This window comes from Odontesthes bonariensis, chromosome 5 (genome assembly GCF_027942865.1).
Source record: "Odontesthes bonariensis isolate fOdoBon6 chromosome 5, fOdoBon6.hap1, whole genome shotgun sequence".
Lineage (NCBI taxonomy): Eukaryota > Metazoa > Chordata > Actinopteri > Atheriniformes > Atherinopsidae > Odontesthes > Odontesthes bonariensis.
Window position 1 is genome coordinate 34,674,599 of NC_134510.1, and position 27,842 is coordinate 34,702,440.

The 27,842-nt window shown below is 40.8% G+C and overlaps 2 protein-coding genes across 3 annotated transcripts in view; one reads left to right on the forward strand and one right to left on the reverse strand.

Annotated features, from left to right (window-relative positions):
• Positions 1-2,923, forward strand: part of ica1 (islet cell autoantigen 1) — a 12,024-nt gene extending 9,101 nt beyond the window's left edge. The window contains exon 15 of the mRNA XM_075466221.1: positions 105-2,923. Within this exon, the coding sequence (XP_075322336.1) occupies positions 105-226 (122 nt within the window). The 3' untranslated portion in view covers positions 227-2,923. The remainder of the gene's footprint in view (positions 1-104) is intronic.
• glcci1b (glucocorticoid induced 1b) lies at positions 2,924-27,298 on the reverse strand. Of its 2 annotated transcripts, none has more exons than XM_075466220.1 (9): positions 27,033-27,298; positions 26,508-26,878; positions 18,846-18,994; positions 12,993-13,082; positions 11,189-11,311; positions 10,276-10,413; positions 7,464-7,653; positions 6,682-6,802; positions 2,924-6,199 (listed from the first exon to the last, which is right to left on the reverse strand). In XM_075466220.1, the coding sequence occupies exons 2-9, from the start codon at positions 26,812-26,814 to the stop codon at positions 5,854-5,856; spliced, it is 1,464 nt and encodes a 487-aa protein (XP_075322335.1). In that variant the 5' UTR covers positions 26,815-26,878; positions 27,033-27,298; the 3' UTR covers positions 2,924-5,853. The 2 variants fall into 2 exon arrangements, with proteins under 2 accessions (XP_075322335.1, XP_075322334.1); XM_075466219.1 differs by having other exon boundaries at positions 11,189-11,314; positions 27,033-27,296.
• Positions 27,299-27,842: the final 544 nt, after the last annotated feature.

Below are 27,842 nucleotides of genomic sequence, written 5' to 3' on the forward strand. Positions count from 1 at the left end.
TACGGGTAACTCATCTGAACGGGACAAAGCGGGGTCTTATATTTCCACCACAGCTTTACATGGTTAACTTGGTGACATTCTCCCTTCTTCTTTTTATTTTGCAGAAACGGCGGGAAAATCCAAGGACCTCTCAGCCTGGTTCAATCTCTTTGCCGACTTGGACCCCCTCTCCAATCCAGATTCAATCGGCAAATCAAACACAGAGCACGAACTTCACACAGCATAGTTACTCCTCGGTGTCATGATAGATTTTGAAATTCGCACCTTCCATATGGATACAGCAGCATACTATTGCCACCATGACTCAATCCTCTCATCTGATAGGTACAAAGGCAGATTGTCTACTTTATTTTTTCCAAGAAACATGTTGCTCTTTAGCATCCAAGTGCGTGTCAAACCATCCCCCTTTAGGTTCTAAGATAGGTCGTTGGCAGCTGCAATCCTCCTTCCTCAGATGCCGCTCTTTGCGTTATGTTTTAGTCTAATCATTTCCAAAAGCAGGGTGGGAAGATCAGTTTTACTGACTCATGTTTTAACTCCCCTCCTAAGATTGAGAGCCTCTGACACGATTACCAAACAGACAGCTTTCTGTAGTAATTTTGGTGCCTTGATTATGCTCATCAACTCTTCTGAGAAAGAGGGCATTCATCAAACTGAAACTAACAAGCCACTTTGGGGGATCCAACAATCTTCTGATACCGAACCAACTGAAAGACTCAAAGAGCATCTGCCTACATCTGCTAACCAGCTTTAACAATTGAGATAATTTGATGATTTTTGACACAAAATGCACTGTTCAACAACATACCAGAGGCCTCATGTATAAAGAAGTATGATTGCCAAGACAAGTCCACTAAACTGTGCACACGCCTGATTCCGCGCACCTTTCCTTTACAAATGCAATCATTTACCATGAAAGTGAGTGCATATGCTTAAGCCTGCAACCCTGTCGCACAATACCACACAACAATATCCAATCCTGCTGCAAATAAGAGGCGCCTCACAGCGTGAGATCAAAGTGCTGATCACAGAGACCAGAGGCGATGTATATGATCATTTATCCTCTGGGTCAGAAACAAACTCAAGTGGCATCATCACAGTTAATGCAGCCTGCTCAGATAGATGCACAGATGCCAACATTTAATAAAGAAAATGATCTGGTGGTTGAAAGAAAGGGGAGATAATACAGTGTGGCTGCCATTTTACCAGTTTTAAACTAAATTATTAAAACTAGCTCAGATGTACTTCGAGAATTAAGTTGTTCATTGAAGTAAATGGTTCAAAGTTTCACCACTTTTCTAATTGGATAGCAGCTGCTTTTGTGTGGGGGGTTTGTCCTCTGTGGACAGATGGATCCCCACACCCGATGTCATTCATGCCTCCAGGTCACACGAACAGTGAAAGCCGTCCAGTTGTGGCGATGTGAGAGAACTCGTATAACTTTTATTCAGCAGGTTTTCAATGCGCTTACGCTTAAGATAATTTATGATTAAGGTGGACGAAACATTTGTATTAATGGAACACATTTTGAAAAGATGATGCCAGGCGAGTTTTGTTACACCAAATCGTTAGAAGTTATCAGGCTAATTGCGTATCTGCTTTCATAACGGTGGCTTTTCATAGAAATACCGCAGTATGTGGAGTGGAAACAGCATTTTGACGACTTCTGTGAAGAGACGGTGCTTTTTAATTTGCCACCGGCAGCTGACAGGACACTGAAGAGTCTGCAGGATGGTCTCAGCTCAAGACTTTGTGGCTCCGCCCACACTCTCATGGCACAAATGACTTGTGTACATACCGAACTGTGTGTGGAAACCTTTGTAACCGTGCATGGTTTATACATGAGGCCTCGGCTGACTTATGATAAACCAAGCAAGTATGTTTCACTGACAGAAGGCCTCAGGTTTGCAGAAAGGATTCTGTACGTGGTAAAGTGAGATTGAACAGATTGAATCCCACGGTGGCAGGATTATGCTGCTGCAAATGTTCCACTAACATTAGCAATCCTGTGAAAGAACAGAAACTTTACTAAGCCAGTTGGCTACTGCACTGCGTGGATACCTCAGTATGAGTTTGGAACAATAAGCCTTTGACATCAGCTGCCTTGGAAATCTGTAGTCTCTGTAGCACTCATGCATCATTTCCGACTCTCATTAGGAAAGATTACAAACATGGAAAACTATTTTGTGAGACGCAGGAGCGGAAAGAAAACACAGGAATTTCACTGCACTCACAGCGGATTCTTAAAGAAAATAAACTGAAGCATATTTGCTCGTCATTGATCCATTTAACACCGAATCATTAACTTCACACCACATCTGAGAGCCTGAACTTTACGCTTCCAGAATCCGTTTCTTCACCCAGTCAGCGGAGGCTTTCCTTTGATATTCATAGGTTTAAATTTTGCTGGCTTTAATCTGCAGTTGAGATCGGGAACAGATTCCAGAAGAGTGTCCATTTGTCTTTAAGTAAAAACGCACATCATTCTTATTATTGCATGCCGCATGTTTTGTTTTACGTTATCCAGTAAAAGTGGTTAAATATGTTAAAGTGAGATTTCTAAACATCTGGACATGGATTTGTCACGCAGTTAATGGCCCCTGTGGGCGTTATATGCAGTTTTAAAGTAAGTTTGATATTCATGAAAATATAATATTGTCAAAATTTAAATGAAAATGCTGCATGAATTGAAATTATATGAGATTAAAATGCCTTAATCTATTGACAGATTAGAAATATTGGGTACCTTAAAAAGTATAACAACCGAGTCTTTTTATTAATGTTTTAAGCCATGTGTGAATATTCGGTCAAAACCAAATGCATCAATTGCCTTAACTTTACTTCTACATGTACGAAGCCATTGTTTTGTCGATGTTTCTGTCTATGCCCTTTAAAAAAAACAGATTACATATCAATCCAAAAACAGGGTTTTCTGCTTTCTTTATTCAAAACGAGAACACACAAGATCTACATAAAAACATATAATACACAGGAGACTTGAATCATCATTGCCTACCATGGCAACCGTTTCTGAACAGCTCAGTGTGCTTGTGAATAACATCAGACTTAGTATGCTTTTAACTTTTGGAGCTGCAAGCAGAACACAAGCATTTAAACTCGATGTGTGGAATGAGTTGCATATGTCTTTGTTTGCGTTTCTGTGGCAAGTAGCAAAACAGTTCAAGTATTCAGTTGTTAAAACTTGGTCACGGTATGGGCATAAACCAGTCATGTTTGAGTCGTGCTGTAGTTCAGCGGGTAACACCAGAGGAGTGGACTACGAAGAAAGTTCAACACACCCAGGCTCTCTGTGTTGGCTGGAACAGGTCCTATTAATAGTGGTCTTCTTTCATAATACTAAATTATTCAGGATTTCTTCTTCAGGCTCTGCATGACCTCACATCAAAAAGGGGCGTTTTAAGTGTCACAATATGCCACGTAAAACATTTTAAGTGTCCTTTTGGGTGTAAAAGGTGTCACCGATCATCTGACACTTCATTCATAAGAAGAGAAGTCTATATAAATGGACAGGTGTTAGGAATATAAAGTTCATTAAGGCAAGAAGCAGCACAGTTGCTGAAACTGAGAGGACTGCAATTGGAAAATTGTTAGTTTGACACAATGGTAAGTTAATATATTTCAGCCGCTTATATCTAGCCAACTTAACTACAAACCCAAGAAGTGTATTTAGCTCCGACTACCTTCCAAATCTGAGCTGGATCCAGTATCAGCAGTATTGGACCAACTTCAGGACATCCTATTCTGCATCGCCATGGCAACGTGAGAGACGTGACGCCGTAACTGCTAAATCACAGCTCGACAGGTCCGATAATCTCCGGTCAAAAGGGCCAATTTCCTGTTCAGGAATCCAATCTTTTATCAGATTAAATGATAAATTAATGCCAGCGTATTGGGATTAAATTTGGCCCGTGGCGTTCTCTCTGACCAACTTTTAGGATGACAGACAATTTATTGATTTTCTGCCTGTTTTTCTGCATCAATCCTGAGACATCAGCATAGACTTGAACACATTAAATATGGTTTCAGTCTGAATTCGCCCTCCGGGGAAAGAATCAGTGGGGAAAAAAAACGGCGTTTTTAACTGAGGATTTAATCTGAAACTCTGCACACGAACGGCTCCTGAGCAGGTTATGTGATCAGCGAAAGAACCGTGGTATTTCTAACCACGGCTGACCGGGTTAAATACATTTACAACACTGAAGACTGACTTATGGCTCAACATACATTGCTAAACCATTAAACTCACTTTGTACTGCTCCTCTTCGGGTATCATGTGATCAAAACTGCGTCTTTTGTAGTTGGACAGCAGTTAATTGCACATTCTTGTGATTGCTTTAACTAACAAATTGGTAAAAAATAAACATTAGTGATTATCTTTTCCATTCCAACTAAGTGCTTACCTCTGGCTTTAATGACTCGTCCGTGTGTTTTAAGACACGATGTACCAGTGTTTAAATGCTGCTGAATCATTTAATAACACAACAAAATACACACAAACATTTTGCTTCTGGCACAAAAAGAAAAAAGAAAACCCTTGTATCCCGAATACATGACAGTCCTTTCATCCATTTGTAATTAGCTTTGGTACATATCTAAAAAAAAGGGGTGAAACAAATGACTTTATAGTCAACTTCTCATTTATGTGAAGGTATAGCTTATATAGCTTATATAGCTAGTTCCATTTACTTGAGCACTCGTGGTCGACCAATGCAACACTGATCTCTGGAATGTGTCAGAGCACCTAAAAATCTAACCTTAACAGGTTAACCCATGAGTCATCCGTCACAATCTGTGACATCAATCGGTTTATTCAGTCCTGAATAACTTCCCTCCAGGGGGACAAAATGAACACTTTTCAGCAGAAAACTGAAAAGTGTTCGTTTCTCTGTAGAAGAAGTTCATGAACACTGGGGAAAGGCATCAAAGTCCATGACAATAGATTCCAAATGACCTGAGTTATTTGTTATGTGAAGTGTGTGGGGCAATTAAACAGGAAAATAAGTGAGCTGTGTGCTTTGCGATTGGTTACTGAATAAACTAATATTTCAAGTTTGTGTTTAGCCGACCAAGTTATATTGGTGATCAAACTAAGCGTGCAGGTCTCGGTTTTGCTTTGTAAGCCTATCGTGTGTAGCCTGCACTCAAGCGACCGCCGGTTTCTCATAGACAATGTGCTACACGTACATTCAAACAAAGGTAAAAAATAAAAGAGGCTTGTGCTCCTCTGCGCCGAAGCGGTACAAAGTATTCTGGCTGTAAGACATCCCAGTATCTTAAAACATGTATTTTAGCATGATGTACAATGAACAGCTAATAAAGCTGGCTAGTTAGCAGTTTTTTAATCTTGTGATCATTTAGATGTTTCGTTTTAAAACTTTATCTGGATTAAACTGCCAACACTAAGTAGCACAATAATTTGAGCAGTCAGTTCTATTTATTGCGAAAGAAGCAGCACTATTTCTGCTGTCACGATACAGAGGAGGGTGGGGGCTCGGTTAGTGATGGGGGAGGAGAGGCTGTGCCCAAGGTCGGCAACAATGCCCAAACAATCAAGTATTATTCACAAAACATCAGCATTCACTGACAGAGGGACTAACACTGGGATCAAGCAGAAACGCTCCTGCAGTAGGATGCTGGTACCATTATCCTCTCAGGCACTTGTTTTTCCAGACCTTGGGCACTCCCTGCTGGCTAACATTAGGATTATCGGAGTGCAATATTTCTATTCATTAATTTTTTTATTTTCCTTTTATCTCTAAAACCGAACCACCTGACTTGTTGCATTTTTTTTAATTTTTTTTTGTAGGTGGTTCGGTCATGAATACCTGAGGACTAGCTGGTGAGGAGTACTTGTGCTGAGCCATCTCGCCCCACATCTGTGTCGGGACTTTGGCCGTCTGTGCTTTTGTTTGACTTTGCACCGCCGTTTGAGTCGCTGCTCGTGTCTGTGGAGGCCGAAAAGGTAGCTAGAGGCGCTGTGGGCAGAGGTGGGGTCACCTGAGCTCCCAGGCTGTTGTTGCTATGGAGACCAGCGCTGACGGAGGAGCAGGAAGAGATGGGGGAGAACAGAGAGGAGCAGAGGAGTTTGACAGGGCAGAAGGCTGAGCCCCTGGGAATGAAGTTCACCTTGTTTTTGTCAGGGCACGAGAAGAGAGGGAAGCCTTTTGATTTGCCAGACCTGAAGATAACAGAAGTTACACTCAGAAATGTTGCTTTCCATTTTCTATTGAAGACTAATCTGATTAATCTGCAGCTATAGCCGTTTTGCAATCACCCCGACCATTTTTCTCCTAAAAGTGTCAAAGTTTTCAACTTTAGATCATTTGGTGCTTGTTTTGATAGTGAGGCAATAAATGGCCTTCTTCCAACTGGCTTTTACTGCACTCAGCATGACACCAAGTACAGGGTGCAGGGAAAGTTTGTTTCCCTCAGTGTGAAGCTAATGGACAAACCAACTGCATTCTGTAGCTGCTCTTTGTTCCATTACTGCTCGTTTCAATACAGTTTAATGCAAAACTGCAGAAGCACTTAATGTTCAGTTTGCATCAGAAGACGAGATATATAGCAAAGTGAAAGTCACTTAGCTGACTTCTTTTTGAGAAACCCATTTATATATTTGGCCGAACAGAGACAGAAAAAGAAAAGAAAAAAAATACTTACACCAGCTCATCAAACACTTTGACCCTCTCACATCCCTCTGGAGGTTCCCGTTTGAACATATAGCTGTTGTTAGGTTTGGGAGAAGTGGCGAACTTGGGGAGAGGAGAACTGCACACACCCTCTGAAAATACAGTAAAGAAGTTCAGTTTTTACACCTTAACAAATAACAGGCATTTCATTTGTAATCCTACTGAAAGATGGCGACTCTAAAGTTGTTGGTGGCACCTCGTTTCCCACATAACCAGTCGCATGTTCTTTAATTTCCCCCGGAGTAGCAGCTTTTGTAGAACGCTAGCTGTTATTGTTGTGAAGCTGTGCTTAGCCTGCAGGTGCTTCATCAAATCTGAAGTAGTGTTCTTCCCTACTGAGAGAGAGCAATCACCCAGACACGAGCTATATTACACCACGATTGCTCTCAACCTTTTCAGCCACCAATTCAAAATAATGTGAGAGCTTTCACGACTAGCTGCAAGAGATGCAGATACAAACTGAAGAGACACAACACACACGACAGGGATTTCCTTCTTTTCTTGGTTTTGTGGCAAAAAAATGCACGGTGATGCAGTAAAATGTCACGAGTAACGGCTGCTTATTTGAGAAAGAAACTGACTAACATGCAATGTGACTGGTTACCACTAAAATAAATAATTGGAGTTCTCCAATGTATTAATTTCTAAGGCTTTTGGATGTGATATCCCAACATTGGTGCTTACAAATACCTAAAAGCAGAGACTTTGTTTGACGTAACAAACAGCTACATCTGTTCAACTGCGAAAACACACCTTTATCGATTTCCTCTGCAGAGCAAGGGCTTCCATCAGGGGAGTGGAGGTGATCAGAGCTGCGGGGGCGGGGCGACGGGCTAGATTCACCACTCGAAGGGGCCTGTGTGTCTGTGTCCCGCGTGTCCCCACTGTTGCTGTAGCGATGCGAAGGGAGGGGTGGGCGGCGACCATCCACCACCTCCATGGCCTGTGAGGTCAGGACCCAGAGAAGGCAATGAGAAGTCATGCGTTAATGCACATGAAACCTAAAATGGCAGAGTGGTGATGCTTCATGTTCAGAGACTCTCAAAATTCAAAAGGTCACAGTCCTTCCCATTAAAGGCTCACCTGAAGTGCAAATACCAAGTGACGAAGTGATCCTGTGCTTCATGTTGAACAGCTACCTGCTCATTTTAGGTTAAAAGTATCAGCTAAAATCTAATCTAAATCCAAGAATGGCCGCGACTAAAAGGCCTCTGGTGTGTTTGTCTACCGGGCAACTGGAGAAGCAAACACCACACCAGATGGTAGTACTTGAAAACAGATGTTTTGTGTGTTTTGTGATGTGAATTGTGTTTTGCTTTGGCACAACTGATTCCAATGGGAAGAAAAGGGGAAAAAAAAAAAAAAAGCTCAGTGCACAACAAGCTGTAAATCTTAAGGCGTGTGTGTTTATACTACGTGAGCATGTGTGACTCTTTGCGTGGAACATAACAGCCCGGCTAAGGTTTACAACCCTGCATCAGGCCTGATTTACAGGCCTCCTTTGCTCTAAGCAATGGAGATCTAGGTGAGTGAAAATATTTGTAGTGACTTTACAAGCCTGTGCCTATATCTATCTAATGAATTTTAACCATAGCCCGACACACTATTTTTCATAATAATCATACATGTTAACCTGCTTGTTGTTGATGGTGAAAAGAAAACAAGAATTTGCTGTGCTCCCAAAATGATCCAAAAGAGTCTTTTTTTTTCTTTCAGTGAATCTGTTACAACTGGTGCTCAACATTAAGATGACACAATAATTACTTCTATATGGTTCGGTTAAAGTTGTGTGATGTAGAAAATGTCTACTCTTGATGTCAGGTAGAGGAATGAGCAGCACTGCGTCAGTTCCATAAAAGTGTGATAATTACACTTAGACCAGTAGCAGTTTACAGCTCTGTTGTGACTCAGAACAGCGACCCGAGTGTTTGCTGATGAGACGTTACTTCTGGCGACAGGATACAAAGCCAAGGGGGTCAAAGGTGTCGCCTCTACATGATTCAGTCCGTTTCTGTCAACTAACCGGCTGTCTGAGTTGAAAATCCCCCTGATTTCCTCAAACACTGCAGATGTAAAAGCAATATTCCAGATTCAGAACATTTATTTGTCCCCGAGGGGCAATTGATTCTGCCGAATTATAGTAAGTGGGACAGACAAGAAATTAAGTGACCTTCTTTATGAACATGACTAATGATCTAATTAGCATAAAAGCATTACAAAAAATCTAAGTGAATCAAAACAAATCAATTCTAGACTTTTTGAAATGAAACTGCATCATTCAGAGTGAGAAAGTAGTTGTTCAATAATACACCTCTGACCCACGATCACAAGCCTAATATTGTATTTTTCTCATGTAAAAAAAAAGCACTGACCAATCAGGGTGTGGACAAAGAACATCATCAGAAATAGATCCTTTGGTCTCTGTGGGTTGTGGGGTGGGGTCATTGTGGATTGGTCTTGCTTCCCACAGATACCATCAGATAGGTATGTGGGGAGTTTGGACTCGTTTGGGTGAATATCTCAGCCTCTTTGTCGTGCTCTCTGAGCCCTTCCTAAGCAGATTTTGCAGGAGCCACTGCTGTCCTGGGGGTGGGATGCTGCCATTGTAGGTGACTGCTGTTGTATTTGGGGAGGGGGTGTTGAATTGTCTGCATAAATGTTAAGGTAAATGCCAGGATGCAGATTTCCCCCAACAGAACATTTCACTATAAGAAGGCGAGCTGAGCTACTCACTCCATCCATCAGTGGTTTTAATGTTATGGCTGGTCGATACATCGAAAGGTCTTTTCACATAACTTTCAACCCAGGACTGATGTGCCTTCATTGCACATTCGTGTCATCCATTAAAGTACAGAGGCAGCATGGGGGGGATTGAAGTCGATTTCCTGCTGATACGGTTCTGAGCTAGCAAGGGAAGCAACAGGCAAAGCGTGGAAGGGAAATTCGGCCTTGTGCAACCTGACACTTTAACTAGTGGCGCTGTTATCACTCAGATGATTCCGCAACACCGACTTCGTGTATGTAAGCACTCTGATGCGGGGTTGAGCTGACTGTCTGACATGGGTGAATCAGAAAAGAGGAACAGCCTCAGGTTAACGAGGAAGTCTTTGCTTTGCCAACAAGCCACAACCGAAATGTAAAAAGGACTGAAGTCTGTATCAGTCTCAACTCACAGCCACGGCACACTGGACACACCACAGAGGTGCAGGACCACAGGTGTGTTGATCCTGGGAGCTCCTTTGCTGGAGATTTTACTCTTTTCTTCCCATTTGGATCAAAGATTTTCAGTGCATTAGAATAAACTAATGAGGAAAATACCGATTATCGGCAGAAACAAACATAAGAGTGTCTTCTTCTTCTTCTTGGTCTCTATTTATGCGTTACATAAGAGAAAAAACTAATTATTGTTTCAACCCAGCTAAAAATCAAACTTTTAAATTGCGTTTGAACATCAAAGTCTGACGACTTTTTGAACTTTAGTCGAACAACAAACCGAATTACTGTGGTTTCAAATGAGCTCTGAATGTATCCATTCAAAAGGAATCCTACTGACACACATCTGTACCTGTATCCCCTGCTCCCAGTCTTCTCTGATAAACACATTTTCCAGCTCATGGCTGATGCCCTCCACACTGCTCGGCACTCTGCAAATGAGGGCCTTTGTCATGGGCACTGTCGTCAAAGTTGATGAAGCTCCTTTGTACTGGAAAGACAGACAAGAATAATAAATTAAAAAATGTCAAACAAATACCTTTATTATATATATATATATATATATATATATATATATATATATATATATATATATATATAAAATAAATGCCTAAATGTTTTATTCCAAGACATGCATATCAATCCTCCAGTCAAATACATCATTCAAAACCCATTGATACACTCATTTATCACGTTTTATTAGATTTCATGTCATGTCTGGAGTTAAAATACATTACCCAAGTTGGGTAAACTACAGCCATTCACACACTCCATTCCTGAGAATCTGTTAATGAATGAACAGCAAACAAGGACAGAAAAGGGCATGTCCAGACATATTTCCCCTTTTTCGGTCTCCCTTAACCTTAACTGACTGCTAAAAAAAAAAGACTGTAGAAGAAGATTAACTCGGCCTGCTCAGTCAAATTCAGAGCAGCATACGTCCAACCTTGGTCTGAATGAGTATACGGATACATTTGCTCTCAACTTTTATAATCTACAGCTATAACAGTTTAATAAAGAAAGCTTGACGAAGCTTTTAGTTCTGTTAACTAAGCTCTGCAGACCTTGCTTTACTGTTGCACATTACCTTTAGCAGCTGTGTTATAGTTTGGTCACCGTCCGTTTCATCTGTATGTTTTGTGCAAAGCTGCTGAGCTACCTGATCATATCACTGTAACCTGGATAAAATCTTGCATCAAGTTAGCCGAGTTTATGTTTACAGCTGAACTTCTGCTCAGGTGGCACTCAGACAAGAGTGAACTCACCTGTGGTTGGCATGCAGCACAATGCTGTGCTGGTTGAAGCAGCTGCAGTGAGCTCTGCTCCCTGTCTTTGCTCTGCCGGGTGACCTGTTTGCTGCGCTGCAGCTGCAGTCTCAGTTTAGCAATCTGCTGGAAGAAAAATGGCATAAATTCAGCAAGTGACAGCTCTCGATCAGGCTGTGCAGTACATAATAAACTGTTGGCTCAGAAATAATCTGATTCAGATATAATTCCATAGGTCGGAAGTATTCTCTGCTATTTTCCGCTTGAATATTCAGCTGATTTAACTGTTCTTTTTGCAGCAAATGTTAATTCATAAAACATTTTTTTCCTATTGTTTCAGGATGCCTGGGACAACTTAGTTTTTGCAGCTGACAACATTAACACAGCACTTTTTCCAAAATGTCTGCAAAATTACTAACAGACTTGACTTTAGCATTGTTCCGTGTCAGAATACTGTTTGCAATCAGCATGTCTGATAATGATGATACATGTCAATGGGTGTTACTACATCTGACCCAGTTGTCAGCCTAAAACCAGGACGCAGTTTGTAAGAATAACAGACAATGTACTGTGCAGACAAAGGTGTGGTCTCTGCAGTGCTAATCTTGTAAACCTGGCAACAAAGTCAACAAAGAGACTCGCTCTTTTCATAAATGTCCTCCCACACATGAAATCGCAGAAGTTAGAGAGCGAGAATTCAGTTCAGTGCATTCATTTAGTGGCAGCAGTCGATAATGACAAGTCCAGGCAATCCTCGTGTAATCTCAGCAGAAGGGAAAAATAAGTTTTCCTGGCTGTGCTGTTATTGATTGTTCAGGCCAAGACCCAGGGATTGTATAAAGATGAACACAACATTTTCCTTGTGGGCCTAATTACAGTGTAAGGTTATATTTACACGGAAATGTGATTTATGAAATTGGATTCTAACAATCAGATGAGTTCATCGTAGAGAGACTGTTTCTTATGAAACTCCTGCGCTCGCATCTACAATGGTACACAATAAATACAGTTTTATTTACACCAAGTCCAAGGCTCCAGTTCTTTAATTTAACATATGGTCCCCAAAATATAGGCAAAATGTATTCAGTCAAAGGAACATTACAGTACTGAGCTTAATTAACTTATTACAAGGTTAATCCATGGCCGTTTGACCCCAAAAATATCAAATGTAGCTCTATGAAGTTGTCACCGTGTCTAGACCTATAAGTTAATAAAAAAAAAAATAAAAAAAAAAAATCTCTCCCAGTCAGTGCTAACACATTTGTGAGCCATTTATAGAGAATAATGTGAATGTTTACTGGTTTTTTTTTTTTTTTCCTGTAAAAGTAGTATGAGTTACCTTCAATTCGTTTATTTCGTGAAAGCTAAAAAAAGGAAATAATATGGCTGTTCACCCTTGAGAGGAGCTCCTGCACTGTTTAAAAAAAAAACAACTGTCCATTATGAGATTCACACAGTGCAGTCGTGTGGAGTAGAAGAAGGATAAGGAGGTTATATTTAGACTGCGGTGTGGAGAGCTGGAGTCCTTAAAACTCTATGTGGTCAGCTGGTTGGCCACCAAAGCCAGCGGATAGACAGGAGTAGAAACCAGCTTTAAGGAGAGTAATATTTAGGCTGACCTCAGACCCTGACAAATAAAACACACACTGAGTATATGGAATGAACCTCAAAAATGACAAATACATTTTTTTTAAACTAGCTTTGCCAAAGCATTAAGTTGGGATGTCCTCACACTGCTGAAACTGCTCCACGCTGGTATTTGTTGTCACAAGCAGCTTGGAAGTAAAAGAACAGGTGAAACTACCTCTTTGAGATGGTCTGCGCTACCCCACGAGGCCGACCGCTGGTGAGGACTGCCCAGCTCTGCTCCTTCATCAATCCAGACACCTGGAGTCTAAAACACAGAAACACACACGTTGGCCACATGTTGCACAGCTCCGTGCGTTACAAATCTACTGTTCAGTTACTGCTACCACCAAATAACTCATCTTACATCGACATAGAAAGTCATGGGTCTTGTGTGCTTATGCACTCCCCAAGAGCAGCAAAAAGCTTTAAAACATGCAGATTTGAATATGCAATAAGAATACATAACATCTATTGATGTGTGCGCATTTAATTTATTTACATTATGTACTATTAACTGGGTATATTTTTTGGTACATTACAAATGTGTAAATAAATATACAAGCAAAAATGTGGATTTGAAGTAAACAAAAGCTTGTTCAGCAGAGGCAGAATGCAAAAGCCTAAAAAGAAGCTTTAAAAGGCTTGAAGTGTGCATGTTTAAGACAGTGATTAGCTAATGTGACCGCTAATTATGAAGTCACACAGGATGTGAGCAACAACTGAATACCTAAAATTTAAAATGTTTAGATGAGCAGCTGAGAAAGATGTGGGTGAAAGCAGTAATGAGTGCCGTGTGTTCAAAAGTAAAGCTGCAAATCTGGAATCAATAAAAATGAGGATAACAGTCACGGGATACAAAGCTATATTAAACAGGAAAAACAATAATTCCTTCCATTAGTGAGCTGGGTTAAGACAAATTCACTTGTAGTGAGTCACTAAACTCTCTTATTTGTCTACAGATGACAGAAACACCCATAACAAAATCCAACGACCATAAATTCAAATAGCACAGTCAGGTTTACCGTCAGCCACGGGGGACATTTTCCACAACTTTACACCTTTTCAGCTTAGCGGGAACAATCTACAAGTTAGCTAACAGTCGAATCAATATTTAGTCACACTATGATCTGCAGAAAAGGCAAATTACAATACTGGACTTGCATAAGTTCAATGAGCCTACGAAGAAATTTATTGCCGTTAGTAAAACAGTAAAAGAAAAACAGCTGATAAAGAAAACATTTCCTCCCAGAGAGCATAGAGGCAGTTCTGTTTCACTGAACATATCTTTTAGACCTCTGCTGCAAAGAAAGGAAAACCGTTAAGTTATGTAAAATAATGCAAAAACAGAAACACACTGAGGATGTTTTAGAGGGTTGTCTGAAACCACATACTTCCCTCTGATTATGCCCATCAACAGTACCCTCTGGTCCTAAAACATCTGACGTTTTACGCTGAGCACAGTCGTACAAAACATCTTAAATGTCAGTGTCTTCGCTCTGCCTTATGTTTGACCCCACACAAACAGAAAAACCTCTTTCCAACTTACGCACAGCCCCTGCCCTATGATATGGAATATCAGACTGTGAATAATGAGGAACACCCGTGAAGTCGTTTGAGCAGGCTTGCTGGCACGGGCTTCCCCAGGAAAGGACACATATTAAATGGCTGCTTGTGCTCTTAGAAAATGGGACCACTGTGCTTGGCCATGCTGGATGGCAGATGTGTAACTAGCCTTTAGCATTAACATTTTGCCCATGGCCTATGGAATTACTCGTGCAGTTTGATGCCTGTGCCAAACATTGAGGGACTTGAGGCCGTGGCCTAATCTGCTTTTATAAAATGCAAATTGCTAGAAAAGGGCAAACAGTGATGCAGAGGAAAAATGAAGTTGTAACAGATGCTTTTAATACAGTACCTTTAGCTTTACGTATTTTACATGTGCTACTTCTTTATGTATTGTTCATTTTATCTTGTTTTTAGCTGCAGCAAATGAGTATCTGTTAAGTTATGACAGCAACAACCACGACACAATAAAGGGTCAAAAGTAAATATGACGCAACTTGATTTGAGAACTTATTTCAAGGCTCGTCACCTCACTGTTTGCATTTTGGCCACCATTACAAAAAAAAAAAAAAAAAACAACAACTAAACAGCAGGCCTTTATACAGTAAACCCATTCCCCAAACCTTATGGTTATTTCACAGATAAGGCTCCTCTAATTCAATCCGTGTTTTTCAGTTAAATCCCAAGAAAGCAAATTACTCTCAAGATCACATCGAGGCAGGAATCACAATTTTCTTAACCCTAGAATACTAACGTCGGGGGATTTTAACCCATGAGATTGTGGTTATATGATTTTCTGAGTTGCAGGGTGTCCTTGTGTAGCTTTAGGCTGCTCACTAACATCATTGATGCTAAGCGCGTTTCCCTGCTCCCATCTGTGGCTTTTTTCAACAGGCACGTGTTTGGGTGATTTTCCCCCCAAACGTTAGCGATTGAGGATGAAATATTTTCAGGTAGATTTTACCCAGAGAGGGAGCCTGTTCCTTCACTGGACAAGCCTCACATGTCCCAGGGACGAGTGGACCAAAGAACAAGTTCTAAGCTGCATTTGCATTATTTAATTTTTCATGAATCTCGTTAATGATTCCATAATTTTTCACTCATCCTGGAGCCTTTTTATAGGGTCACCCCATCTTTTTTTTGTTTTATGAGGCGTTTTATGAGCTGGAAATAAAAGATGGGTGCTTTAATTTTCAATGCATTGTTGTGTTTTGATATATTTGAATGAGAAGTATTTTTATTATACTGGGTAAAATACACCCTGCGTTAGTGATGGTGTCACAAAAATGTATGTTAGTGTTCTAGGGTTAATGGTAATAATTCTAGTTTATGCAATTAAACTACACATTACCACAGGTATATAACAAAAACTACGGGGGTTGGAAACAGTCAATAAAGATAATGAGGTCGTTACAAATACTGTGTGCTGCTCACACGAATACCCACCTTTATTTACCTTGGAGGCGCTTTTATCGTGCTACTTTGCAAACCCTCCAGCCTGAGTTGTGTGCTTTGTAGACCGATACGTGTGCCAGGTGTTGTGCATGATAATGCGATGCTGTAGAGACAGAAATTCTACTACCATGGCCTGCAGCTCGCTTCCTATTGTGATTCCCACCCAAAGGGTTACATGCAGGCAACATCCTCAAGAATCCAGTTCTGTTCCAAAGCAGGAAATAATGACTGGGCTTGCATAGAGGTGCAGTGGGATTTGTGCTGCTTTGTTTAGATTGCATGTGTGCGCATGCAATCTAAACAAGACGTGTGCGCACAGTACCACTGCTATCATTTGGTGGGTTTTGAGAAACGAGACGCGTGAGCGGTCTGATTAGGCCAGTTGACTTTCTATCTGTTATCTTTTGCATGTTTAAAACTCACTGAGCATTCCAGAAAATGTTTAAATACCTGGAGAGGACAGGTTGGCATTTTTTTGTGCTTTAATCAAAAAAGGCACCAAGGTCCTCATACACCTGACGCAGCTAAAACTAATTTAGCTGTTTTTAAACAAGTACTAGAAAACCAACCAGCATTAGCTTTATCAGAAGTTGTTGGCCAAGAAGCAAAACTAACATTTCCAACGTAAACTAATGAGGCATTTTCTCAACTCACGCTTTAAGCTTTTAATACCATGGCTTAAAACGCAAAACAGAGCTGGAAAACTAAACTTGTGTGATCCGTTCGTTTTTCAGATAAGTAATAACAGACTTCTGATTAGTCGTTTCCTCTCACGTAGGCACAGAGTGGAAATGTACGCCAGTAATCAGATGGCCATCGTCTGCAGTCTGCACGATGTGTCCAAACGTTACATTTAAAAGTGGAAGCAAGGCAACAACCAGTTTGATCAGCCCGTCTTTTTCTGTGCTCGCTCTTTGAGGTCGGCTTCGTCTGTTCGGGCCCTAATCTTCATAGAGACATTCTCTGTGCTCTGTAACCACAGGGCCTAAGTCGCACAGACCTATCCCGGAACAGTGATTAGCATATGTATGGACCCTCTGCTCCTCAACTCCCACACAAAAGGCAGGCAGCCACAAGGGCCAGGTGGTAAGCAGTGGGATTTCTCCTCGCCTTGCCTGGGAGACAGGTGCAAACAACTTCACCTCCATGCGGGCCTGTATTACAGCTCAAAGGAGAGGCCGTCTTGAACTTATGCAATGCACAACAAAAGAGGCTAGGGACCTTTTGTCTGCTGCTTTCTCCTGTTGTCTTATGAAAAGAACCGGGTCTAGGCATAGCTTGTTAACAGGAAGTTGTCTCCGACTATCCTTTGGGGAGTTTGAGCATTTAATCGCTCAAGGATTGTGAAGTGTGTAACACTCTCCCTCATTACAACACAGCCAACTGTGTTCCAACTTAAATTTCCACAGCTCTGATAGACAAATGATTTACATGGGCTTTCTAAAATTTGCTCAGTCTTGAGCCTGGCTTTTACTGACAGTGATATATGACTGAGCCCATGTGAACAGGGCAAGCAAATATCACATTGAGCCAAAAAAAACATTAAATCAGCAAGATATAGGAATGCATGTGCCCAGATGTTTTTGTGCAGAAAAAAAGACGATGATTACCCAAATGAGTTTCCATACGTTCCAGAACTATACACAGGAACTCTGTAATTAGAGGTGTTTACTTTGCTCACAGCCACTTCAAGAAATCTTGCAAGGCACTGTCACCATTTCCTTAGTCTACAAAGAAATGCAAGGCAAATGAGGGGTTAAAGGGATGAAGCCCATGTAAATGAGGCTTGGCGGTCTTCATTCAGTCACATGAAAGGCTTCTGTTCGCTATGAGGAGAGCAGCCCTCATCAAGATCATACATATTCAATATTCTCTCATAACACAAACCCAATACAAAACCCTCAGTCTTCAAAAATTAAGCTTTTTTTTTTTAGTTTTCATGTGTGGGCTCCAGTAATACTGTGGTGCATCTCAACGTGAAATCTATACATAGATTTTAAATGTCATAATGTACTACATTTTTAAATAGTGCTGCACTGACGGGAATTCTGGGCAATTTAGTGCTGCATTGATGGCAGATACCACTCCCATCCTCCAGATTACTATGAGTCTTTGGCATTCATCAACCACAAAGTCAGAAATTAATTATTTGTGGTCGTCCTAACTGGGATCTTTGTCTGAGAGGATGGCGAAGGGAGCGTTACATTTGGTGAAGAATCAGACACTTTTGCCTTTCTCGGACTCCTTCTTCAACACGGCACATTAAGCCATTTGATTCCCCTCCATCACGTTTCTTAAGATTTTCTTTTACCAACTGACGCTGCGTGAGTCACAGCGTGATGATGAATCAATCACTATTAGATGCTAAGCCCAATCAGAAAGCTTACGGAGCATCTGCAGACTAAACAAGAAGACAGCAGCTGGGGTTTTGTTGTTGGAAGTAGAGCTCTTTTTCGGCTTCCATTTTGTCCCACTTTCAGTCATGTGTGTTGCTGTTAAACAGAACATGCTAAAAGATCGTGATATTCAGCTCTTTAATCACGTTTGTTTAGTTTTTTCACTGCAGATTTGATTTTAAACATGTGAACAGCTGCTTTGGTTTCAAAAGTATGGCTTGGAATTGCAGACATTATTTATGGAACTTGCATATTTATAAACTCCTCCTTAACTAATCAATGTTAAACTTGCAATTGCACAACTGCACTAGCAAACATGAGATTATTTGATAAAAATTCTAACACCACGTACATAAATATGTCTGTAGAGATGCAATCTATTGGGACCAATCACCAACTACATGCTGTAAGCAGGATCAGCAAATTCTGATCATGATCACATGGTGCATTTGAAGCTTCTTATCTATATTGTATAATCATTTACTAATCTAATATTTTATTAAATCAAGAGATGAGAAGATCACGTTCTATCATAGCATTTCTTAAAAGAAGCCAGGCTGAGCCAAACTCCTGCAGGCCTGCAGCTGCGATGGTATGTTCTGAACGGTACATACCTGTGTAGCTTTGTCTTTCATACAGGAAGGGTAAGATCCGTGGGAGTCCCGAGGCCACTGACCAGTGAGGTACGGTCCTGTGATGGCGTCCAGGGAAGATGCCCTTCGAATGACACTGGAGCTCCGCACTTGTAATTTGGACCTTTCTGCTGTGAATTGAGAAAGCATAAAGAAACGTAAGCATCCTTCCAATGTCATGTTAGTTATCATAAATTACATTTTTGATGATTTTTAACCACTTTCGGTTTTATTGCAGCTTTGAAATCTACCTCAAGTATTTTCTACTTTTACTGTGGATTTTGCAAAGACTGCAGTTTGCAAGCTACTTAAAAAAAAAAAAAAAAAAACAGAAAACTACTACCTTGATAGTCAGGTCTCCCCTAAGGACTCCTTTCAGTGGGACATGTCCGAAACACCTACACCAGAAAGCCACATTCTCAGCTACAACTGGCTCCTTTCATTCAGTAAAGTAGATTCTCAACTCGGAGCCCATCCCAGATAGCTTCTCACCCTATCCCTAAGGGTGAGCTCTAACACCCTTCTAAAGAAGCTCCATTTTGGTCACTTATATTCTCAGCCTCATTCTTTCTATCCCTACCCACCACTTAGAATCACAGGTGAGGGTTGGAATGCAGATCGACTGGTAAACTGACAGCTTCGCCTTTGGACTCACCTCTCACTTCCCCAGGTCAGACCCGTACAGCATCCACATCACAGTAGATGTTACCGCAATCTACCTGTCAATCTCCTGCCCCCTCCTATACCCAGCTTACGAACAAGACTCCAATGTACTCAAACTCTGGAGCAATTCACCCCCAACCCGGAGTGAGTAATCCACCTTTTTGAACTGTGGACTATGTCCTCATGTAGGTGCCAATTCTCATTCTGGCTTCGTCACACTCGGCTGCGAACTACCCCGGGCCCTGCTGGAGATCTCACCTAATTGAAGCCACCCGGACCATATAATTCGCAAAAAGCAAGGATGCAATCCTAAACTGACTGAACTGGAAACCCTCTGGCCATTCACTACACCTCGTAACAGAGTATTTAACAAAGGGCATTGGTGCAGTGATGGTTTTTATACGATGGGGTAAAAAAAAAAAAAAAAAAAAACACAGTTCCTCCTGTTGAATACTAAGGGGTATAGTTCATATATGATAAAGAATATTAGAGCTTACACATTCACACATTTGGAAATGGTGCATTCAAACCAACCACAAAGCAAAAACGTGCCCTGCTTTGCTTGTACGAATTCTGCCATTGGAGCCTTTCTGCAGCTCTTTTCAGAGTAGCAAGGCACCGCTAGTGGAGCAGCTGTCGAGGTACCTGAGCATAAGCGATAACTTCAGCAAGTCCTTTTTATAATTTCTCGCTTGTCATTACATGTTTGTAGAGGTTAAATGTGAGCTAGGACCCATTTTGGATATATATGTAGCAGGGAGGTAGCAAAGTGTAAATGTGTTTAAGGGCACAGTTAAAATCAATTCATTTAATATCACTTTAATGTTTTATTGGGATTACTTCCATGAGTTCTTTTGAATAAATAGTTGTTTGCAATTCCCTACAATATAAATTTATTACACTTGTACTGGATATTATTTAGCATTAAAGTTGTTCTTCTACACATAAACAAACCAATAGAGCAGCTAACCGACTGAGGCAGCAAACACTAGACCACAGACCACATGGACCCAGACAGCTGAAATCCTGTAACAGATACACATTTTCAAAACTTATCTGGTAGTCCTACAACTTCACTCACTTTTCTCCATTCCTGCTCTTCTTCAATTCTGTCTTAGTGGACGACAGCCTTTATCATAGCTATGTTATATTTGTCCTCCATTAAGAAGAAGATCGCCATCATACATTAATAAATAAATGGATTGTCTCTCGCTCCTGGTGATGCCAGAATAATCTCTACACCGACAGGCTATTGCACCAAAGCAACGCAGAAATTATTCGCTCAAAGTGCAATATTTAAAACCTTATCCAACGCATTATTGACTTTATATGCAATAACGCTGCCTACATAGTTCACTTTGCGTTTGGTCTGCGCCAAGTCCTGAAGCAAAAGCAAATAGCTGAGCAAGAGTATCTGGTGTTATGAGAGCAATCTACTGTGACCTAGAGCAGTTAAGCACACCCACCCACATAAGAAAATCATAAACAACTACACTGCAATGCACATCAATACCGCCTGCATTCACACAATATTCCTGCAGTGGCACGCAGCATGACAACAAAAAAGAAACAACAAAACTATTAACATGAAGAATAGATGCTGGAGAGTACTGAAACTGGAGTAAAACTGGCTTATTTTTTATTCAAGCAGAATTAAAATGTGACCCTTTTCATTTTTTTTTTTTTACACAAAAGGCAGAATAAAGGAACAGAACTACAAGAAGGAGATTGTCATGTCTTACATTTGCCTGAGCAGGCTAAAAGGCCCTTCTATCTTGAGCACATATAGACACAGCACACACAGACAAAACCATTTACATGAGGCACCCCTTTCCTCATAGAGCAACACAGCTATTCACTGTTGTTCTTTGTTCATAGAATACACAGGCCAACCCACCCAAAGGTATTGCCTAAGTAAGCTCACTGGGCTACAGTAAAATTCCCTGAAGCGATGCAGACAAAGGAAGGAGGCTAAATTTTCAGCAATATTGATATAGGCCAAGCCAGCGCTCTCAGAACTGGGATTGTGGTTATTTTCCATGAACTCTCCACTTGCCAGTCTAGAATAATCTCCTGATGAGAAAAAAGAAACAGTGTGAAAGAAGCAAAGACATCAAAGCAGTCCATCTGCTGAATTCAGGGGTGAGTGAGCAATGTTGAGTGTGATATTTAAGGTTCATTTTCAGGTTGAATTGGAATATGTACTTTCCCCTAACAGGACATTCAGCAGGCAATGAGAGGGTATCCACTCTTTCAGGGCTAAATGGGTACTTTATTAACTGTAGGGCAGAAGCAAGTATGAAAACAAACATGTGGTCGAAATCGGTAAGCCGTGGCACAACTGTTTCCTGTGGGCTGGAAGACTATGTTTGTAGACAAAATCCATCAACATCTTGCTTAATCTCAGGACCATAAAACCAAACTACTGCACTCTAACCATCTCAGATATTATCCAGCTACACCTGGAAGGCTGCATGTGTCGTTTTAAAGTGGCAAAAACTTTCCCCAAAAGCATTTCCAAGTGGTACTACAGTTGGTGCCACTGTCAAAGTCAACGGAAAACATCAAAAGACAAATCCTGAGTTTATTCATTCACCTTTAGTCTCTGGACACAAAAATCCAGAGAGAAAGCAAAATTCACATTTATATCACCTTATTTTAGGTTTTTACACAATCACAGATACAGCTGAGCAGATGTAGTGACAAGAAGATACTTGTTCACATAAAACTCACATTACTGAACAGTTTAGCGAGTTGGTTTGGCTGCACAATTGCAGACGCACCTATATTGTCTTGTAAATCATGACCGCAAGGGAACCAACCTGTTCTTTTGACATTTCATTGTGCAAACATTTACTTCATAATTTTACCTCTTAATAACAGTACTTAAACACAAGTACAAGAACTAGTTTTTGCTCATTAAAGCTATCAGGTTGAAGATTGGGTTCATGGTGACTTCTGCTCGCCTTATTGACTACCAAGTATTTTACAATAAAAGCCACTTTCATTTAAACACCATTCAAACACACATTCATGCGGTGCTTTTTGCTCTATACATAAAGCACTTTCTACCAGTCACACTGAGACAGGCAAACACCGTTCAGTATTTTGCCTAAAAACATGTGAACCGAGGAAGCCAGGGAGTCAACCACTGAGCCTGAGACGAGTTAATGACCCACTCCAACCGCTGAGCACCAGATCATCAATAATCAGTGAATGTGAGGATTTACTGGCTCCCTCAGTCAAAGTGATTAACAGTCGGAACCCTAAATTAAACCACTGCTCACTGCACAAGTCTAAAATGTACTGATGCAGCATGACTAATGTGTTTCTGCACACATTAAAACATGTTGTTCTTTTTCTAAATCAGTTTTGGAAACGTGAAAATACTAACTTATTCATTTATGGAGTTGTGGACTTAAGTTGTTGAACAAATTTTCATAATTTTGTGTTCAGGATCTTTTTGGCTGACCAGAAATCACAGTTTGATGATGCACAATATTCCAACATAAAATGACTTTAACATAATAAAAATTAGAGCGCATTAGCATCTAAGTAGCCAACTATGCCAGTTAGCTCTGCATCCAACACTGAGCTAGCCAACTATGCCAGTTAGCTATGCATCCAACACTGAGCTAGCCAACTATGCCAGTTAGCTATGCATCCAACACTGAGCTAGCCAACTATGCCAGCTCTGTTCTACAGATGCAATGTCCCTGAAAGCTAATATTTTGTCATCTAAATTTGTCAGGAATGATGAAGAATACAGATGGATTGATTTCATACTCGGAGAACAAAAGCTATTTGCAATGGATTGACTTTATAAGGAGCCACATTCATGTAGAAATGAGCATCACCACCAACATCCACCTCTGCAGCAACCATTTCATATTGGGTGGTTCTGCAAGTTTTCATCTGACGAAGTTAACGTATAAATAGCAGCTACAGCTGAACGCTGCTTGACAGTGCAGTCATCCTGCCGACATCTGGTGCCGTAATATCAACAGTAACCTACATGGAGAGCAAGTTTCCTTGTGTGCTGCTTAGTCTATTATAGTACATAACTTAGTCCCCATCTGTTTAACCTGTCTAGTTCAGTGGAAAAGGATTTGTTTATACCACTTCACTTGACTGGTATGTCAGTGAGCGTCTTCAGCAGACATGCCCCTACATTTGAGAGCAGAGAATAGTTTAACTCGCCATTATTTTTAAACCTAATTTTCTTTCACTTCGTGTGACAAGAGATTTTCACTTAAAACACTGTGTTATCTGATAAGTAAAGCACATTCCAAGTCACCCTCTCTGGAATCAAATGTTTGATAGCTCATTTATAATGATCATCAATAGGTAAGCATTAGTTTTATAGTTAAGTGATACATCTGCTGTCTAAGCAACCATGAGTGCTCAGTGGAAACAGAAATATTTTTCATGCCAATTAGGGAAGCACTACAGTAATTTTCTCTTGCAGAAAAGCCAATATTTTTCATCAATTGAAGATACATGTAGATTTTTTTTCCCACCCAACCAGAGATTATATCAATTATCTCCTGTATTATTGGCATTCACGCACACTCATACACAGCATAGGTTTGGATCCTTTGCTGCTGGAATGATTTCTGCTCATAATTCCTTTTTCAAACATCTGTTATGATGCAGAACCATGGCAACAGGAAAGTTGTCATGTGGGGAGCAGCTGACTGAGCTCCCCAAAGCTCTTGTAATGTCTGGAATAAAACCACACATCTAGATGAGCTGAAGAGGAGATGTCCAGGGTGCAGACAGGAACAAAATGGAGAGAAAGGAGGAGGAAGTTTAAACCATTTCTTCCCTTGATAATCATAGCAAACGTGAGATGACGAGCAGACACAATGGACGAGCTTGGAGCCCTCCTAGACCAGCAGGAAAATATTTTTTGTCACTGAGAAATGACTGCAGGACCAACTTTGACACCTCTCCATTCTACTTTCAGACTGTATCGGAGTAAATTAAGAATTTTTGCACTGAATATCATCTAATTTGGCACCGTCTGTCAAAGGCTTGAGTTTATGCATCTGTCCCTCAGACGGTTGCTAATATTACCAAGTAAGTCAATTGAATATATTGTGCAAAAAGCTAACTTAAACCAGTCTGAACGTTACAGTTAATGTGTAATTTAAGTCTTCTTTTCATAACCCTGGACTAAGCAAAGTCCACTTCAAATGTGCATCAAAATGTTGTGTGCAGACAGTGAGAAATACAGAAAACAACACAGTTCCACCAGAGTCAACTGATTTAGACACCACATTCATTTTCAAATTTGGTCCTACTCTGCAGTTTGAATGAGTGACAATGAAGCCGGGCTGTTTCAGCACAACTGGCACTTTGACAGCGAGCAGGACTTTCATTGTCAGGACAGTGTGGTAGGAGGATGATGTCATGCTGGTGAACCAAAAAGGTCACGATTTGGAACATAATACTTTCGGCAGCATCACTCATCATCAGGGTAACCTCTAAACCATCTGAACACAGTGCTGCCATGACCATGATTACACGTTATTCACCAAAGGACAAGACGTACCTCTATGAGTCTGTTCAAAGCACTATAACTAATGAGAGCTTCCAAAACATACTCCTTTGTGAACATTAAGCTGTGATTTAGAGATAAAAGTTGAAAATGATAATGTCCTCTCTGATATACACATTTGCTAATGGCATAGGGTTGTACAATTTTTAATCAAAGCAGCCACCAAATCTTTGTTGACCATCTGAAGCCTCTCATTTGTGTTTGGACTGTGAGGTCACATCCATAAGGGAAGGTCAAGTCTCCATCATCACAACTGACATGGGACACTGGCATGGGTTAGAGGTCATCTCTCTCAGAGGATTGAGTTATGTGTGGCATGCTTCTGGGGTAAGAAATCAACACCAATAGCTGGTCAAACAAGGGTGAAATTCATCATGCTCTGTAAATCTGTCTTCTCGGTTGTTATGGAAGAGACTTCGTTTCCTGCCCTGCATGATACGCTGGAGGTCATCTCGTTCAAAGAAGAGAGGAATGTGAGGCACGTCACAAACATAAAACTCCACACACAATGCCACAATAACCACCATGCTGCATTACAGAAAGAGGAGAACCGTTTTGGTTAAAGGTAAGAGGAGAAGCTATGAAGTGTGTCCAATAGAAGTAGCACTGATGAAGTTGCTGATGTAGAAAAATCCACTGAGGTTAACAGTAGAGCGAATCTCTGTGTTTATACACCCTCATATCGTAATGTGTTTTAAACGATCTCCAGACGGTATGTGGTTATATGTGTGTTTTATACAGAAAACAAAAAAGTGTCTTTCTTATTTTAAGGGGAACAAGAAAACACATTTCTGGGCTGTGAAAGAATACAGATTTTAAATAACAGGCCACAGTGTCAAATATTAGTTGGCAGAAGTAGTCAAATGTACAAGATTCAATGAAGATTTGAAGCTGCACACCTTCAACTGTGTCTCCATATCACTCCAGAAGATCAGCAGAGCACATGTGAAAAAACACACGGTTGGGCTCTTTAACCATATGTATGGCAGCATGGTAAGGTTTCACATATGCTCAGTGTGTTGAGTCTGAATAGGCAACACCTGACTACGCTCAGCACTGTTCCTACATGGAGTGAACTGGCCCGATTACAACTGATATCACGTCTTTCTGCCAAGTCTTTCCTCATGTTCTCCCTTTCAAAAGTCTATGAATTATGGGAGACAGTTTCACTCCTTGTACTCTTCACAAATGTCTAATAGTGTGTGGATGACAAGCTAAATAATTAATGCAGCAATGGTGTGAGAAGCAAGTACCAAGCTTGTTCCCGGCATCTCCTTCCAAATTGATATCTGGCCCCATTTTTAACACTTCACTGCATAACCATAAACAACAAAAGTTACCATGGCAAGTTATCATGAGACAAACGCACGTGGTGGCATGCCATTTTTAAGACTGTGCAAGGCAAAGTGTGTTTTTACCTCTGGAAACTGGAGAGTCTGGGGGACAGGACGCCTCCTTATTTTCGGGGGACAGTCTTTGCTTAGCATTTGAACTTCCTGAACTGAGTGTCGGACTGGAGGGGGGGCTTGAGCCCCAGCTGTTTGTGGCTCCCCCATACAGGGTCTGCGCCCGCGTTGGGCTGCTCTGACCCCCACGCAGGAGCTGGTAGGGCACGGTGGCACGGATAGGGTGCAGACGACAGCTGCCGTTGTTGAACGAGCCAGGAGAGCCCGCATTGCTGCGCCTCACCCTCGGCTGCTGAAGCGAGTTGCTGTGGGCTGCCATCCTCCGAAACTGGCTGATATTCTTATCGCAGCGAAAAATACGCACTGCCAAAGTTGCTGCTTCTCTGGAGGAGGAGGAGATGGTTGGAGAGAGGTAGGGGGTGTAAGGTAAACATTAGCTTGTTAGCGAAAAACGTTAGCTTCCTTTAAAAAAAATTTCAACTCATACGTTCGAAGAAAAGAAAAGCTTCAACACGTACTATTTCGCCATAAACTTACCTTTAAGATGCTATAACATGCCGCCTCAAACTGCAAACATAACATGGGAAACTTTAAAAGTTGTTTTAACTACTTCTTATAACATTTAATTTGCGTTTTCCAGCTCTTGCGTCTTCCCCATCCTGTTCACTCTAAATGACAGTTGTTTCGGCCAGACTACTGGTTGATGTCTGTGGGCGGGTCAAGCGTCTCACTCTTAGACTTGTGATTGGACGGTGATAGTATACAGTAACGTCATTGATTGGTTTGAGTTTAACTATAGACCGCAGTTTCAACCAATCACGAATGCGAAGTGTTATTAGTGTGTGTAAAGTTCTGGGGGAGAAAACCATATAAAAAACCATATTTAAACAAGTGTATGGTTGATTGATTAAGCCTTGAAAGGTGCTTTGGACTATATAACAACAAATAAATGTAAAATTTACGACCATAAGATACTCCCACAATTCAATAACTGTTCAAGAAACTTCAGTGGTTATTCCACTACCTTCTTCAGTAGCTGGAGTTTGTCCACTTATGAAAGAAAATATATATTTACATGTCTTTCTAAGGTTAACAATAACAAACCTCACTAAAGTGACTTATTACATTATGCATACAATATTTACCCATAAATCTGCCGTGAGCAATAACACTGTGCTATGTTGTATTTCATCACCTATGCTATAATATATAAACTTGTGCTTGCATACAACTTTAGAAAGGTTGAATATTCTTTAGTTCCAGCTATTTCACATTGTTCTCAGTTTTATATCATATCAATATTAATGTCTTTGGTTTTCTTTATTTTTTCATAACCTGTGTATCCGT